The sequence below is a fragment of the Gallus gallus genome, chromosome 6, assembly GCF_016699485.2.
Source record: "Gallus gallus isolate bGalGal1 chromosome 6, bGalGal1.mat.broiler.GRCg7b, whole genome shotgun sequence".
NCBI lineage: Eukaryota > Metazoa > Chordata > Aves > Galliformes > Phasianidae > Gallus > Gallus gallus.
The window spans coordinates 13937284-13954519 of record NC_052537.1 but is presented as its reverse complement, the minus strand read 5'-3'; the positions used below and the strand labels follow the sequence as shown (position 1 = coordinate 13954519).

Sequence of the window (17236 nt, the reverse complement as noted above, 5' to 3'; positions counted from 1 at the left end):
ATTTAATTTAATTTCCTTGAATCATAAGGTAAGGTTAATAACAGCATGATAAAAAAGTGACACAATAATATTACCTGAAGAAAACTGTCTCGGCAGCAAAGAAATTCATTCTTCTTCATGATAGATTCAGATGTTAATACCAATTCATTTTTACTTAGGGCTGGTTCACTTCGGCATGGATATACAGCCTTAAAAGAAAAAAATTAGTCACAAAAATAAATGAAATTTCATTGCAGAAACATAAAATACAGATATACACAACTGACCAACAGTATACTTAACTATTTTTTTTTTAAACTCAACATTTGACTATTGTGAAAAGGCAGCCCACATACATTTGTTCTCAAGTAAATCTGAAGGTGTACACATCCAGATTTTTAACTTTGTCAACTTATTACGCACAGATTTCAGAAACCTGGACAATCATTTCAGCAAAAGAATTTGTATGCTGTGGAAAAGACAGCAAAACCAAAACCAAAAATAAACAATACTGTTTTCCTAAGTCACAATATCTCCAGAGTTACTCAACAAAACATTAGGATGATCTAAAGAGTAACTCAGCACAAAAAAAGTCTAGATTTTAATAAGAATTACTTTGTGTAACTTAAATCCAACATAGTATCTGGCTGAATCAGTAGTAACTTCGCTACCATATGGTGTTATATATACCCACATATGTAAGAACGCTGCTTTTCACTGTTCATACACTTAGGTTCCAATCGCTCTGTTCTAATGTCAAAGGTATCTGTAACTCTTAGCATACATGCGCTGAAAAACCCTGATCAGGACTGTCAAAAAGGTGATTTAATATCTTTGACTGAAACAATGCTCTGCATAATTTCTTTCTCCTTCCCACATGCATAATATTCTTTCCACTTGGAACAAAGTGTCAGTAATCCTTACTCTGATATTGTCCAGAACTCGCTTAAATTCCAGTGGTTCATCCTTCCCTTCCATTGCTGCAGGATCCAAGCCATCTCCTCCATAAATAAACTGAATAATGTCACCAGTAGAACTTCTGACTGTCAAATCATACTGTGAACAAAGATCTTCAAGGGATTTTACCAACCGCCTCTGAGGAAAAAAAAAGATGCAGGGAAGATAAAATGGGATTGTTTTATTGGTTGGGACCACAGAAATTATACAAAGCAGAATCAGGAATTAACTTCTGACATCCCTGAGAAAGCACATAACTGTACCATTGTCCAAATAAGCAGAAATTCCAGCAACATACCTCCAATCAGATCAGTAATAACTTATACCCAAAAAGAGTAGGCACGAAAGCCTATTCTAAGCCATACATTCACCTAGACTTTCCCCATAGCATGAGAGACAGCAGTAACAAAATTTAAAGCCATGATACAATTTTGTTACTGTTTCTTAAACTACAGAATTCCTGAACACCAGACTGCAATAGCCTATTAAAGTCTGAAGACTGTGATTATTTCTGACAAAAAAAAATTTCAAGTCTTGCATTCTTTTGTATTCTTCTAGTCAGGTTTGTTTCTCAAATGATACTAATTTTGCATACAGCAATAAAACCAGACAAAAATTGCTTTCACTGATAAAAAATTAGCTCATCCATTCATCAGTAGTTGCCATTCTTCCATCAGCATTAGCTAGCTACTGTCTCTTATACAGATTTGTTTGGACTTCCCAGAAAACTCTACAGCCTGCCACCCGAAGAGGACAAATACTAAAAGGAAGGTTTAGACATATTTATATCATCCAGACATCTTATTGATACATTTTGTGTTTCTCATTATCAAAACATCACATCTGAAAAAGCATTCAGCTCAAATCTGTATCTGCACAAAAGCACCTAGAAAAGCAGTCCTCAATAATTACCTAGAATTAAGGCTTTTATCACCTATTTTATCACCTATATATATTCAAAAGAAAACAGCTTAACATAAGCATATTACTGTGCTATTGCTTGAGATCTCTCACAAGGCTCACATCTACCAGAGAACAGAGCAAAACCTACTTCCCAGAATACTATTCTCAAACATTAAAAACATACAACCATAAAGGCTACACAAAACACACGCACTGCCCCCTGCCCCAACAAGCATTCAAGAAATAGTCTCATTTGGAAAACATGATGAAGCTCCCGTTCCTCTAACAGTTACCTGCATATATCCAGTTTCAGCTGTTTTTACAGCAGTGTCAACCAGACCTTCTCGACCAGCCATAGTGTGAAAAAAAAATTCAGTGGGAGTCAACCCAGAATAGAAGCTGTTAGCAACAAAGCCTTTTGCTGCTGGAAGCTACAGGAAAGAGTGGAAAGAAGTTGAAATACAATTAATATTCTTTACCTATGTAGCAGAAAAAGAGATAGTCAGTTGGTATATAAACAACAATTTGTCTCAGTTGTATTTAGCTCTGAAACAATGATTTTAAATCTGACACAAGCTTCAGTACCCTCACCTCGTTTTTCCGAACTACTGAACCAGATTTTAGCTCACTTTTAAGTCCAGCCATGCCTCTAGCCACTCTTGCAAACACTACACCAAATTCTAACAAGTCAACTCCACTTAATGATACAAGAATTGAAAGGATGATACAAATGTTCACACTAAAAACCAAGGAATCCAGAAAAAAATTGGGAGATATGTGCATAACTAGTTATTTTGAATGTTTTCCTATGATGACTGAGAACAGTTCTTGACAAACTTTTTACCAGCATTGTGAAGTTGAATAACACCGAGCTGTCTCCATGATGACACAGAATCATGTATAAGCTACAAAAAGGTTAATGTTTGAAGACTACCATATGCCACTACGTAATAGGAAGTGCATTCTAAACTAATTAAAAAAAAGCTGGAGTTAAACCTTGAATTTTTCATCCTTACATAACCAAGTTATTTTTTCCTCTTTAATTTACTCAGGAAATAGAAGATTTTATGTTGCAGAATTCAGAAATTGAAATTTGGACTTCAGTGACATATAAGTGTCATGATCATCATCTTACACTTGAGTTAAATCCATTAACAAGATTGATGACTGGTATGAAGAACTTTCTCTAGTGATCATTAAATTTCAGATGAGGAGTTCAGAAAAAAACAATAAGCCACAAATATCATTATATGCATTAACAAGACCATGATTCCTCATTGCTCCATGTACAACGCATCCAATGATATATATCCTAGCATAAAAAGAAAAAAAGACCCCAGAAAACAAGACTCCCAGGTTTTTCTGACATGTTTCACTGACTGACAATATACCCAAAAGGTGTATTGAAAACTCTCAGTACAATGGAAGACAGCAAGACAAATTAACAAACAATTTTAGAACTCTTGTAAGAACCAAAAATGCATCAGACTTGCTTTAAACTAATAAATTAGAATTCTATTATGGAAAATAGCAAGGCCTAGCTGTAAATATTTAGGCTAATGAAGTGTCCCACAGCAATTCACAACACTACTACTAAGTCCCAAATTACATTCAAAACATTTTACATTAATCTGTATGTGTTTCTGTTTCCTTACAATGAGCCTTTCTTAAAATGTTCTAAGTTAACTTGTTTCACTTTTCTTTACAGTGCTTTAATATACAGAATTACCTTAGAATGCTTCTCGAAATGAGGCAAAGACCTGTTTTCAAATCCATCAGGAACTCGGGACCCACTGATAGCCTGCTGACCTACACATGCAATCATCTGGGATATATTAATGAAGGAGCCTGAAAAGGAAGAAAAAAAACTTACAGAAGAGTAATATCAACACCCTGATGACAGAGCTGCCTTCATTTCTTTGAAGATAGCTAACAATTCTATGTTTTCTTGGAGCCACTGGACATTCATTATACCTTAACACTATCCTGTTTTGTATTATGGATTCTGGCTTATAAAACCCATGATCCTCGCCTTACTATTTTGATGCACAATTTCTCCAATAAAAATATTTCAGCATTTATTTTAAATGAAGGGTTAAGTGCTTACCATGATTTCTACAACAAAATAAACCTCACAGAATGAAAAAAACTTGCAGTAAAAATGGCTTTTTGCTATTTCTAATTCTCAAGGTATCATTTCTGGCTGATATTTCCACATGACAGAGATACTTCAAGTGGGAGGTACAACAAAAGTCTTAAGTAGTCCTAATAGGATGCTTTTCAACTAGTAAAAAAAATTAAAGACAATAAATAGTTCACCAGCTCATTTTCAGTTAATGAGAGCTGACCAGCAATTACTGAGAGGAGTCACTTCAAATTTGCAGGATGTGAATTTAATACTTGTACAAATGCCTGCACAAAATAAGGTAGTATGACAGAACAAGTAATTCTGAGAGCAGAGAGGAAATAGCAAATTAATTCTGAATCTCAGCTATCCCTACCTTTAGAACCACAAAGAGCCATGATAAGGGGACTGTTGCTCTTGTCCAGTTCTCTGAGACAGGCACTGCCAGCATGATCTCTGATAACAGAGAGCTCTTTAAGTATTAAGGCCTAAAATCCAAGAACATAGAGATTTGGTATTAGTAAAAAAAGTCATACACAAACAATGTACTACCACTTGCCAACAATACCTTCAGCAGCAAACAGGAACTAGAAGTAGAATTAAGAGAAATAAGCCTAGAATTTGCTCTTGTTAAAGTTGCAACTTCTAACTTGTGGAACTTCCCAGTTTGCAGCAAAATAATCCTTTGTTGGGTTAAGGCAGCGGTAGCTGGAGACATTACAACCTCTTCTTAGCAGCACCAGCTTAAGCTAGTTAAAGCAAGTACTAAGCTAAGCTGTACTATGTGAAAGATTACCACAAAGTAGTAATTTTGGAACGCTCTAACAATATACAACATTAATATCTGATTTTTATAAACATTAACTGTATCAAAAACTGAGGTCTCTGAGAAGAGGAAAGGCATACAACACAGCAAGACTTCTTTCAGGCAAACTCTAACTAGACAAATGTGGAAGTACTTCACAGTGTGGGTTTTCCTGTTTTTGTTTTTCCTCTTACACTTACTCGCTTACATCTCTTTCTACTATTAACATAGTAAAGGGAAATACATTGATAGCTAAGAGAACAGATATATAAAACTATTGAAGGCAACGAACATAGTATTCTTCAGCTGATATCATTAAGATCCTGTCCCTAAGCTTTTGGATAATGTTAGCTTAATTTTTTTTTTTTAAACAAAAAAGTAAAAAGAAAACAGTGTAACTGAAGTCCACTTAATAGCTGCTCTAATAAGGGACAAGAAAAAACACTGCTTGAAGACAGAATTCTAATCAAAAGACTATTTTGTTTCTTGGACTAGATTAACTGTTGTTTCTGTTATTTATTAATTCAGTAAATACTGGTAAATGCAATTAATCTTGTTCTCATTATCTGTGTAATCTTATTCTATGTCACCTCAATACTTCCAGCAGGGTGGGAGAATCCTGGTTATTAAGTATTTAGCTAACATTTTAACATTTAGATGGCTATATGCAATTAAAGGATTAGATATTCAGACAACTAAAGTTGCACACAGACAGACCCTACTTGCTTATATTTTTAAGTTTCCGGAGACATAAGTTTTCCGGAGATAAGTTTTATCTTCACAAATTCTGTGAATACATGCATGAAATTTCTACTCTATATATATATATTGATTTAATTTAAAATGCTTACCTCTAGTGTCTCTTCTGCAGTACAACCAGGCTGCTGCTGTAGCTTGCCAGTGTTCAGTGCTTCAATGTATTCATCACATTTCTTATAGCCAGCATGCAGCAGCTCGTACTTGGCTTTTAGCAGGCCTTGACCAGGGGTAACATCACCAATTCCAATTGAAAAGCCACGATTAGCTGTCATAAAATAAAAAAAGATAATGCTAGTTCAACCTCATACATAAAAAAATAGAGATGAAAATCAGGAAATCTTGTCATTTGGAACCTGGTTATTTCCTTCCACCATGTGACAGTCATAACCACTTTGTAAACATACCAGTTGTTTCACTACTTAGTTTAATGACTGGCTTTTTTTTTCCTTATTTGTTTTGTATTGAACAGAACACATTGTATTTGAAGCAAAAATTTTGCTTGATTGTTCTGCATTTCTGCTTTAAAATGCTGTTTTACTAGAATACTTACAAAGATAGACAGGTGCAAGTCTGGCTAGCCTTGACATGGCATCTGCAGCTTCCACTTGTCCCCAGTCCCTCAGCAAAATGTAGAAGATATTATTTTTTGATCCAGAACCTAGGGTTCCTTTGTCCATACTGCCACTCATCAACTCACTATTTTGAATTGTGACATCTAGAAATAGAAAAGCAAAAATAATTCATAATTTTTTTAAAGCATGACTCAAACTCCTTATAGTAGTTACAGAGCAGTTCTTCAAATAAAAGCTCTGTTCAAGAAAAGAACAGTTCAAGAAAAGAACAAAACCCAAAGATGAACATTTACTGAATCTAAGTAAACGTATGAATATGTATTTAAGAGGGAGCAGTCTACAAACTGATCTTACTTACACAAGTTAACATTTATGTATTTTCCTTCCACCTCAGAATGGCAAGTGTATCTATTTTATTCACAAATTGTTTCTCAGAAGTCTAAATTATTTTTTGTTTAAAAAGTAAAAGCATTAAATACTTAATACTTAAAAAAAAGCTTTCCACCTTATCTGTCCAGAAATAAAGTCCTCAATCATGGACAGCAAACTACAGTCAATTGATTTTTTTTTTTTTTTGCTGTAATTTAAAAAACATCTCAGAAACCAAGCTACAGTTGTCTTTATTTGAAGATACTCATACTCAGTTCACCTCTGAAACACTTCCAGAAGCAGTATGAATTTGAACATCTACAATGTTACCTCTGTTTCCAAAACACAGCTTTAGAAGTATCACTCACAAGAATCATTGTAACACAGATCTTCCCCTTTGCCACAATACTGCTTGCCCTTAGTTCGAAGGTTGGCTTTCACAGGACAGTCATCACTGGGTTTGAGAATGAGGCTGAAAACCTGCTTTCCTGTCCATAGCGTTACAGGCTTAGGAAAACAAAATAACAGGAATTAGGGTTGCAGAGTTTATAAAAGAACTACTAGAAGCAGCAAGTAAGAGTTTAATTGTAAAATGCTGTTTTTAATACATATTCTTCCCATACTAAATAGAAAGCTATATAATGGTATTCTTTTGAATAGAGAAAAAAATCTGCACATTTACATTTATATAAAAATGCTGATTCCCAAGTGGTTACTCTTTACATAAGGATATGTGCACACATTTACTAAGACATGCTCCATTGCTCCCTCTTACTGTCACATTTTCCTTTTCTAATCAGGGAAAAATGCAATGCTACATTAATTTCATTTCACAAGCTAGGTATCACATGTATAGTTGCTTATTTATGTTATGTCATCTGTATGAAGCCATAGATCTAGAGATTTATGTAATTATGTACTTCACTCGTAGTTAAACTTAAGTAAACAAAGTCAAAAAGCTATATTTTCTCACTTTGAATGGCAGAAGCAAAGAAACACTGTTCCTTGTTAAAAAGGTTCATATAAATTCACAAAATGAACACAGTTTATGCCTTAAAGTATCTAATACAAAACAAACAGCAGAAAACTTAATAGTCTCTTTGCCACCACCACAGGTAAAGAAGAGAAACTGTTTATAACATTAAGTAACAGTGTGACACACCTTCAGAATTGCTGGAGGAGGAAGACGAACTTTAATTTTCTCATCCTTGCCAACCAGAATAGAAGCAATGATTTGACAGGCTTTTGCTCTATCAAAAAAGGTATCTTTTAGTGTAAGAAGATAGGCACCTGAAATGTAAAAAGTGATTAAATTTACAGATTACTGCACATTCAGTATTAATGACCTCATTCTGATACTGATTAACTACGTACTGTGCAAAATAACAATGGGTTACAGAGCTTTCCAGATAATTAATTCCATCACATTCAATTCTCTAGAAATTGAAGCCAGCACATTGCTACCATTTATTATTTTTCATACACTATTTCACAAGTGTAAAAAAAAAAATAGCTTTGGCAGTGACTTTGTATGCTTTCTGTCATATATTCCTTACTTTACTCGAAGAAATAAGGCAATTTGAAGATGCTTGCTGTAGTTAAAACTCATTTTAGGCTAATAAGTTTAACTCCTCTACCATAATCATGGTAAATTTAAACTACACATACGAAGATCCCAAACATTCACTTTTGGCATTGAACAGACCACAAAACACGTACAGCTACTAAAAATGACACCAACAAAAGTGACAGCACCAGAAGGAATCTGAAGAAAATCCTATTTCAGACTAAAAAAAGCCTTATCTCATGCAGGCACTTTTACTTGTAAAAGACAAAATTTTTAAGTTAATATAGAAAAACTCTTAAAAAAAGATTCTGAAAGAAACCTTAATTTAGAGTTGTGTGATATAAGAATATGTACACACCTGTTAAGAAGTCTTGAATAGCAGCAATTAGGGGTTCTCCATTCCTTGGTGTTACCAAGTTTGCTTTAGTCTATATAATATAGAAATAAAAGTTACACACTACAAGATACTGATATTCCATTTAGGTAAATTTAGATACCTATTTAAAAATACAGTGAAGTGGGTACCTAAAGTACGTCACTTCCACACACTAAACATTAAAAATGATTTAACACATATCACATACATAAACTGAAACACTACTTCACCTCAAAACAAATTCTACAGCAAACAAATTGAGTTTAGGCTAAGGAGTTCCCACTCATACTATTTCCTGCTCCAGTTACTCATCCCCATAACCCCATCTATACAGCTTTTGGCTGCCCTACATTTGCCTGAACAATTCACAGGACAACAGAAACCTAGATTATTATTTTTTTATTTAATTGTAGAAGCTTTTTAAGCTCTCAAATCACCTCAGCAAATCAGTACCTGTTGCAAACAACAGCTGTTTACACACAACAGAAGTAGTCACCCTAAAGGACCAAGGTACTGGAAAATCCTCAAATCACTACTACTACTAACTCTACTTTCATGCTACAGATAAATGACTGCAACCAACATATTCCTCTATCTACCATCCTTTTTCCATTTCTGCCCCCCCAATAAAAACTTACTCATCTGTAACTATTAGTTCAGCACCAACACGCTATTTTGGTAGCAACTGATAACGGTAGTCAAGCAGAAACATGTTGACAACACGTACTTCTTTAAAAATCTAGAATCTGCCAGGAACGCTAAATGCATGTGTATTAGACTATCTAATATCTAAGTCCAATGCCAGACTAACAGCTCTGGTTTATTCTCAAATCCCTTTTCCGTTTTGCTGTTAAGGAGTTTCACAGCTGCATACTATTCATGCTCATGGAACCTGATGATGACTTTGGATTTCACATGCAAGGTAGGTATTACAAGGCATGGCCTAACCATCACTAGCCAAGTCCCAACACCAACATGATCTACATACATACCCCCATTAAAACAAGTGCTTCTGCTTTTGCTTCTTCTGTCTGAGGAAGGTGAAGGTTCATCTCATCTCCATCAAAGTCTGCATTGTATGGTGTACAGACACATTCATTAAATCTGAATGTCCTATGGGGTTTTACTCTAGCCTGCAAACAGAAAAAAAAGTGCTGTGCATGCAACGAAGACTGAGATTTCATTATGAGATGAAAATCTAAGCCCAAGTGCTTCTTTATAGGCATTATACATTCTGTTTATTACAGATATGAATAAAAATTTGACTGTAGGACTCAGCTCAGCCATGACAACAGAAACTGAACGTGTTATTGGTTACATTACACAAATACGTCTAACTTCCATTATGAAGTATTTACACAAAGCACAGTACACAGAATGCTTCATAGAGGCCACAAGAACTCTACAATAATGAAATGCTTACTCAAGAACAGATTCTGAGGTCCAATATAGCTATTAAAAGAATTGTCTGGCAGCATACTGTCCTGTTAAACATCAATTCCCACACAAAAAGCACAACCACACGGTTAGAAAAGCAGCAATTTCTGTACATGTAATAAATAGCTGCAAATGAAGGCCTCTTAACAATCATGTGATGTACTACCACCTGACTGTTAGACTGTGCACTTACAATGTGAGCCATAATGCTCAGTTTATGAAGAGAGGGCTGTCGGTTAAACAGGACAATATCACCATCTATAAGATGCCGTTCCACAATATCACCAAACTTCAGCTCCTGTGCCATCTTTTCTCGGTTTCCATATTTCAAAAATCTTTTAACAACGTGTCATATAAAAAAGAAAGAAAGACATAAAGAGAACTTCTAATAAATTCTGTGTTCACAATGCAGGCTTCTCCATTACGTGTTGGAGTATTTGTACTGCAATGACTAGATGACAAAATATAGGGACTACATCACTAAACATTAGTTCAGTTGCTATTTTAAGTAACGAAATTGTGATGTTAATAAAAAACACGGTTATTACTATAAAAACTAAGAAAGCTCACCAACAAAGACACTAATTATTTTAGTTATATCAGGGAGAATAGGGAATTTCATACAATTACTTTTTAGTATCCATAAACTGATAGCCCTTGTGTGAAAACAGATAGCACAGTGACCAATATCATCTCCTTTCACTTACCACCACTCAGTAGGACCCAAAAACCATTCATCTCATTCAAGTTTCTATACTACCTGTGGTATCTTAGTCTCTGTCCCAAATAGAGACTACCATGAAGCAATCTAATTGCAGTTAAGTATCATTAACATGTGAATTTTAAGTATATATTCACCGCACAACCTCTTAAAGTCTAGTATACAAGTCCTTTTCATACAATTATATCTTTTTCTACTGTTCTTCAGTAGATCTTCATGAAAGATGCTAGAATTAAAAAAAGATGCCAATCCCTTTAGATACAATTGATTTCACACAGCAGTAAGAACAAGCTCGTGAGGAGAGATGAAAAGTGAGTAATTACAGATAAACATGGTACCTTTTCATCTGTGTGTGCCTTTGCTGAATGAAGTTGGCTCCAGGATGAACATCAGGACCATTTCGGACAAGTTTCCTCATAAAATTAATATTTGCTTTGTTCACCTATTGCATAAAGATTTCAAACAAGAACAAATGAAACATTTGCAAATTTTAGGCTCAACTGATAATTCATCTCACAGCCTTCAGCTGCTGAAGGGAACATATAAGAGGAAAATTTAAAGCACAGTAATGGTGAAATTACATGAAAAGTCTGGGAAAGAGATTTAGAAATAAGACACTCAATCACTCCTTAAGCAGATAAATCAGTGAAAATATGAAGCTATATTTCAAGTCTGAAAACATCAAGCTAAATCATTCTGTCCTGGTCAGTCAACTCCTTACCCCATATGCCTCCACAGTACTTGCATACATCTGATAGTACAAGTTTTGTTTACCAGCAGCAACCAATCACATGCTGAGCAGATAAACAACACATTTATTCTGTTTTAGAACAAGAGTGTAAGTAATAACTACACTTGTATACTGTTAAAAGAACTAACAACAAAACAACCCTCCTAAAAACCCCACAAAAAGGCAGAGAAAAGGTTTGATTCTGCACTGCCTACCTTTTCAGGAAAAGTTAGTATTTTAGCAACATGAATAGGCACTGCTACTTCATCTATTCTTAAGTTTGGATCAGGGGAAATGACCGTTCTGCCAGAGAAATCCACTCGCTTTCCAGACAGATTACCTCTAAATCGACCTAACAAACAAACAAGAATTCCTTCAGAGAAAGTTAATTTCAAAATGCTATCTGTTAAGATAACACATTATAACATCTTTCAAGGTACATCACAGTAGCACAACACAATAGTAACAAAGATGTTTTGGAACAGAAAATACTTTTAACTTAACTAAAAGCAACTCCATAAACAAACCTTGCTTTCCTTTAAGTCTCTGGACAAAGCCTCTAGTCCATTTTTTAGGTGCCATGTTCAGAGGAATTCCAGAAAGCTCACTGTTGATGTAAAGGGCACACTGCAATTGAAGGAAGTCCCAGTCTTCCATAATCATCTGAGTTTTGGCCCCCGATATCCTGTGCTAAAGAAAAAAGTTATCCATTTCAGAAAATAAAGCATCAAATTGAACTAGTACAGAGTTTTAATTCTGACAATGACACAACTCTACTTTGGAAAATAATGTCAAAAACCTTCACGCTCATTAGAATGAAAAGGTAAGGCAACTTTCCATTGCTAGATTATAAGACTTTCCACAAAGACAACAAGGAAATGTAATTTCTTTTGTCTAGCATCAGCTTTTGATAAACACTCACCAAACTGAATTCCTTTAAATTGAGTATTTTTCCAATCCGCTGAAGTTAAGATAATGTAATTTCACAACCAGGAAAACAATCAGTACTTAACCATTATTCAACCATGGGAGAGCTCTCTAACTTGATTTTGTTTTTCTGACAAGAGATCAGTTTTGAAAATCCTGAAAAAAATTAGTCTGGTAGAACAGTTCCTCTACACAAATGGTAAACTGTCAGATATATTTCTATTCAGCTTGATAACCACACTAACTGAAAATTGATTTCTTAACAATAGATAGAATAGAAAAAGGTCAAAAACCAGGAGGGTTTACACAAAAGAATATAATCAAATATGTTTTAACAGTAAGCAACCACTCCAAAAATGTTACAGTGATAAGAGGGGCAGAAAAAAACCCATGTAGCAATTGGATAGATGAATATGGTGGAAGGATGAGCATGATAGAAAGGTGAAATAAGGAAAGGGAAGATTGTTTACCCATATCAGAAGATAGGGAAGGGGACAGTTTAAAAGAGAAAGCTCCACAAGAGGTAGCTCCAGAAAGAGATCCCTCCTCAGTGGCAGTCAGCCCTTAAATGAGGTCTAAGAGAGGTGCAGCCAGGCTCCACCCCTTCCAGTCACACATCTGAACTGCCTTCACCTGTGCTCACACAGCTGACCTGGTCCTTTCCCCATGTGATCAAATCAGTGGTTCAGGCCATGACTCAACAGTTCCCACACACCCCACAACCAAACACAGAAGAATTCACAGACTAGAACTAAAATGAAAAGTCTTGCCCAGGTCTCCAGTACATTTTTAGTACATCCTATATCACAAGCAGCCAGAAAGCTAGCTCTACTTGAAACAACTTAATTTCTTTCAATAGAACTCCAAACACCACAGTGCAGTACAGACTCTCTGCTAGACTGGGAACAGCAATACATATAAAACCACTTGCTATAGCCAGTGCTAAACATTTTCAAGGTAACAGTCACAGAGAGCTTGAAGGATGACTCACCTTTTTTATTACATCATTGAGGAAAATGATCTCTGTCAGTTTCATTGTCAAGTCATCTTCATTGGTGCCAGACTTCAAGTCACTCACGACAGAGGGTCTGATACACAGTGGAGGCACAAGGAGTCGTGTGAGAATCAAATCTGAAGGCTTACCTGCTTCTGGGTTCATTAGAAGCAGAGGGATATCTTCTGCTGGGATTCTTTTAAAGAGGTTCAATACTACTAATGGATTCAAGTTTTCCTACAAAATCCAACAGAGAATGGTGAAATCGAGCCATCATGTAACAATTTGCAACTCTTTCTTCCTCCCTTCATTTACTCAATTGTTGAACAATCAGCATTTAAAAATGACAAATAGAAAACTAGCATCAATGCTTTAAGCTTTAGTTTAGTAATTCTTAACCAACCCTTATAGTTTCTTATACTTGCTATGCTAGTTTGCCTTTGTTCTATATATATATATCTACTCTGAGGCCTTTCCAACTCATCAAGAATAGAAAGAAACAACTGCACACAATGCAAAGTTGTATAAAACAATAAAAGCTGATTAAGTTTCCTCTCCTCCTCAACATTACATTCTTCTGAAAAAAAAACAAATTTCTAGGTATTACAATCAACTCAGAGTTACAGTAAATCTACAGGCACACATGGCATTTCATTAAGTCTGCATAGCCTGTCCCTCTCCCCCCCCCTTTTTTTTTTAGCTTCTTGAATTTTCACATACCAAGAACACCTCCCTCAGTTACAGGCAGAAAGCTACATACCAGAAGACACTAATAAACAAAGTAATGCTCACAATACGGTAAACATTCTTTGTGTGTCTTAGTATTTAAAAACAGTGGTCCACAATAAGCTGCTATATTGAAAACCTTTCAAAAAGCTTTATTTCATGCACAAAAACTAGCAGAAAGTTTAAGTAATAACAAAGCTCACCTGAGCTCTTCCCAGTAAGGGCTCTACTTCTTTATTATGTTCTATAGCAGTTTCAAAGGACTGCAGAAAAGTGGATACTATTGGATCTACAACTTTCTTATTGGTTTTGTACTTTTCATGTATTATTTTCAGCAAACCACACTTCTTCACAGTTCCTGCAAGAAAATGTTGTTGCAGTTCTAAAGAAAAGCTCATCAAGAACAACTTGCCATATTTAAAACAAAATGTTAAACAGGGTTTTCCTTTTTTGGCCCTTGTAACATGATGGAAACCACAGCAAAGACAGTAGAGCAGCAAGGTTCCAGACTGCAACAGATAAGGACTTGCTCAAATTCAACAGCCACAAAAAACAAAGGAAAAAGCACTGCTCATCCTCAGACAACCTCAAGGGCCCAAAGATATCCAGAGAGATACCTCTGCCGCCAACCCTTAAATGAGGTCTGGGAAGGGCTGGATCCTGGCTCCACCCCTTCCAGTCACTCAGCTGCACTGCATGCACCTGAGCTCCCCGGAGTTGGCCCTGCCTTCCCACCAGGTGCTCAATCACTGGTTCAGGCTGTGACTTCGTATTTTCAATACAGACCTTATTCAAGTATTAAGTATTGGTCATTGTAATGAACAGGTATTGTAAAAAAAATAAATAACTTGGTCAACGTCTACTTCCACATACATGAGATGTCAGTAAGACTTTACTTGGCATAAAGAATGCAACAACCTGTTTCTTAAGAGTAGACAGAGAAAATATCCATTAACTGTGGAAATAACAAGGATATTTCAGATTTTGATGCCTATCACAGCCAATAGGATAAAAACCATTACGGTAAAGAACTAGCAATAACTGCTAATGCCAATGCTCACCATTAAAAGCACCACAGTAAGGACAAGTGTTTTTCTTCCGACACTTTTCAGACACCTTCTTCTTCAGCCCTCTCTTCTGGAGATATGTAAGGCCTGGCCGCTTCAAGTAATCCAAAAACTGTTTTTTCTCTTCTACTGACAGCATAATACGGCAACAGGTTTTGCAGATCATCTTTAATGTGAACACATAAGCACAGTTGTTTAACACAAACATGCACAGTTGTAACTTCTACCACAACCAAAACTCTTCATTAGCATGAAGGATTTTTTAACAAAATACTACAGACTTGGATGAAAGATGAACTTATATATCATAACAACAACAACAAAAAAATAAGTACATGGGAAAAAAATACAGAAAAAAAATCTTTGCCTAAGTTCTGCAGGACCTTAACAATCCATACAAAGCAAACAGAGCTGTGATTCACTGGAATGGCCTAAAAAAGCAAGTTATATTGTACACATTTACTTCAAACAACTACAGAAAGATATCAATTTGATTTTAAACAGTTTGAGATCACAAAGAATAACAGTGATGTATTTACATTACTAGAACTGATACTTAAAGACACTTATTTACAAAACACAAAATGCATAAAATATTTAACACAATCTTACATTTGTCCTCTGAACCACCGTTTTTCAAGCAGTATCTCCTGTATCATCTCAGTATCTCATTTCTCTTTGATCATTTCCTTTTTCCAGCCTAGATACTGATGGCAAATGAAAATTAAGTTTACCTGCAAGATGCCAATCACAGCTTTGAAGTATCCAACATGAAAACATGGCAGTTCCAAGTCAATGTACCCATAGTGTCCCAAACAGTCAGCCAGGTTTTTTCCACAGGTTTCACAGGGACGATCTTTTTCACTTGTTCCCTTTGAAGGGAAAGGAGCACATGCACAGAATGAAGCTTAAGCTGTAATCAACTAAATATGTAAAAGACGGAACAGTCCCTAGGCTAGGCAACTATCTTGACAGCAGACCCACAGCCCTCACTCTTTTTTTCCCAGCAATAGAAGCATGTCAGTGGCACTACGTGAAATATATATCATAGAATCACGGGGGTTGGAAGGGATCTCTGGAGATCATTGAGTCCAACTCCCTGCTAAAGCAGGTTCTCTACAGCAGGTCTCATAGGCAGTTGTCCAGACAGATTTTGAATATCTCCAGAGAAGGAGACTCTATAACCTCTCTGAGCAACTTGTTTCAGGGCACTGTCACTCCTACAGTAAAGAAATTATTTTACATATCTGTATGGAACTTCCTGTGTTGCAGTTTGTGCCCATTGCCCCTTATCCTACTGCTGCATATTGATTAGATCCCCTCTCGGCCTTCTTTTCCCGGCTCAACAGTCCCATGTCTCTCAGCCTTTCCACAGCAGGGAGATGCTTCAGGAGCCTCAACGTTTCTGTGGCCTCCTGTTGGCCTCTCTCTAGAAGTTCCCTATCTTTCTTGAACTGGGGAGCCCAGAACAGGACACAGTATTCCAGATGTGGTCTCAATGGAGCGGAGTAGAGGGGGAGAAGAGTTTTTCACACAGCACCTGACAGCAGCGACACTGAGTCATGCAGCTGTGGCAAATGATCTGCAGTCCACAGACCTACAGCCCCAAGTTTTGTGGATGAATGTCTTTGGATCTATAAGAATTGGGCAGAGAAAACTCATCTCCTTACTCCCAAGAGTGCTTTGCTGAGCCATCCAAAAGCATCATCAAAGCAGATGCCACTGCAACTAACACCCTATGTTGTTGAAGTGGAGATGCATTTGCACTTATTTTGAATAGTAAACTTCAGTTTTCTCATTCGTAACTATTTCAAGCCATTCCCCAAAAGGGACGTGGTAGGAAACCGAGGCTCCTCACCATGCGGTGGTCGAGCACCCCGTACTGCAGCGGGGCATGGTGGTTGTCCTGGCTGTACAGGTTCTTGCTGACCACCTGGATGTGGGCCTGCTGCCGCATCTCCTCTGGGGATTTCATCCCGAAGCAGATGTGGCTTCTGGAAAGCGAGAGTTCACACAGGGTCACTGAGGGCTGACTGCGCACACACGGCCCCCCGCCCACACCACCGCTTTTCCCAACGGCCCCTCCAGCCACCCGGTCCCAGTTGCCTCCCGCGCCACGGTCCCGCTCACATTTTCTTGGCCACGTCGCTCTCGCGGAACTGCTCCTTCACCATGGCGCCGGCGGCACGGAGACTGCATGCGGCGGCAGCGGCACCGGAACG

General features: G+C 36.7%; 1 protein-coding gene across 2 annotated transcripts in view; it reads right to left on the bottom strand.

Annotated features, from left to right (window-relative positions):
* POLR3A (RNA polymerase III subunit A) overlaps positions 1-17224 on the bottom strand; it is a 33273-nt gene extending 16049 nt beyond the window's left edge. For both annotated transcript variants that reach the window (XM_040702400.2, NM_001006500.2), the window contains exons 1-21: positions 17145-17224; positions 16873-17008; positions 15749-15886; positions 15009-15180; positions 14151-14305; positions 13219-13458; positions 11828-11990; positions 11516-11652; positions 10909-11012; positions 10043-10184; positions 9405-9545; positions 8395-8464; positions 7632-7759; positions 6838-6976; positions 6079-6243; positions 5621-5793; positions 4341-4452; positions 3569-3687; positions 2133-2270; positions 904-1074; positions 75-188 (exon numbers count right to left, since the gene is read on the bottom strand). In XM_040702400.2, the coding sequence (XP_040558334.1) occupies positions 75-188; positions 904-1074; positions 2133-2270; positions 3569-3687; positions 4341-4452; positions 5621-5793; positions 6079-6243; positions 6838-6976; positions 7632-7759; positions 8395-8464; positions 9405-9545; positions 10043-10184; positions 10909-11012; positions 11516-11652; positions 11828-11990; positions 13219-13458; positions 14151-14305; positions 15009-15180; positions 15749-15886; positions 16873-17008; positions 17145-17188 (2901 nt within the window). In that variant the 5' untranslated portion in view covers positions 17189-17224. The remainder of the gene's footprint in view (positions 1-74; positions 189-903; positions 1075-2132; positions 2271-3568; positions 3688-4340; positions 4453-5620; positions 5794-6078; positions 6244-6837; positions 6977-7631; positions 7760-8394; positions 8465-9404; positions 9546-10042; positions 10185-10908; positions 11013-11515; positions 11653-11827; positions 11991-13218; positions 13459-14150; positions 14306-15008; positions 15181-15748; positions 15887-16872; positions 17009-17144) is intronic.
* Between the last annotated feature and the right edge of the window lie 12 nt (positions 17225-17236).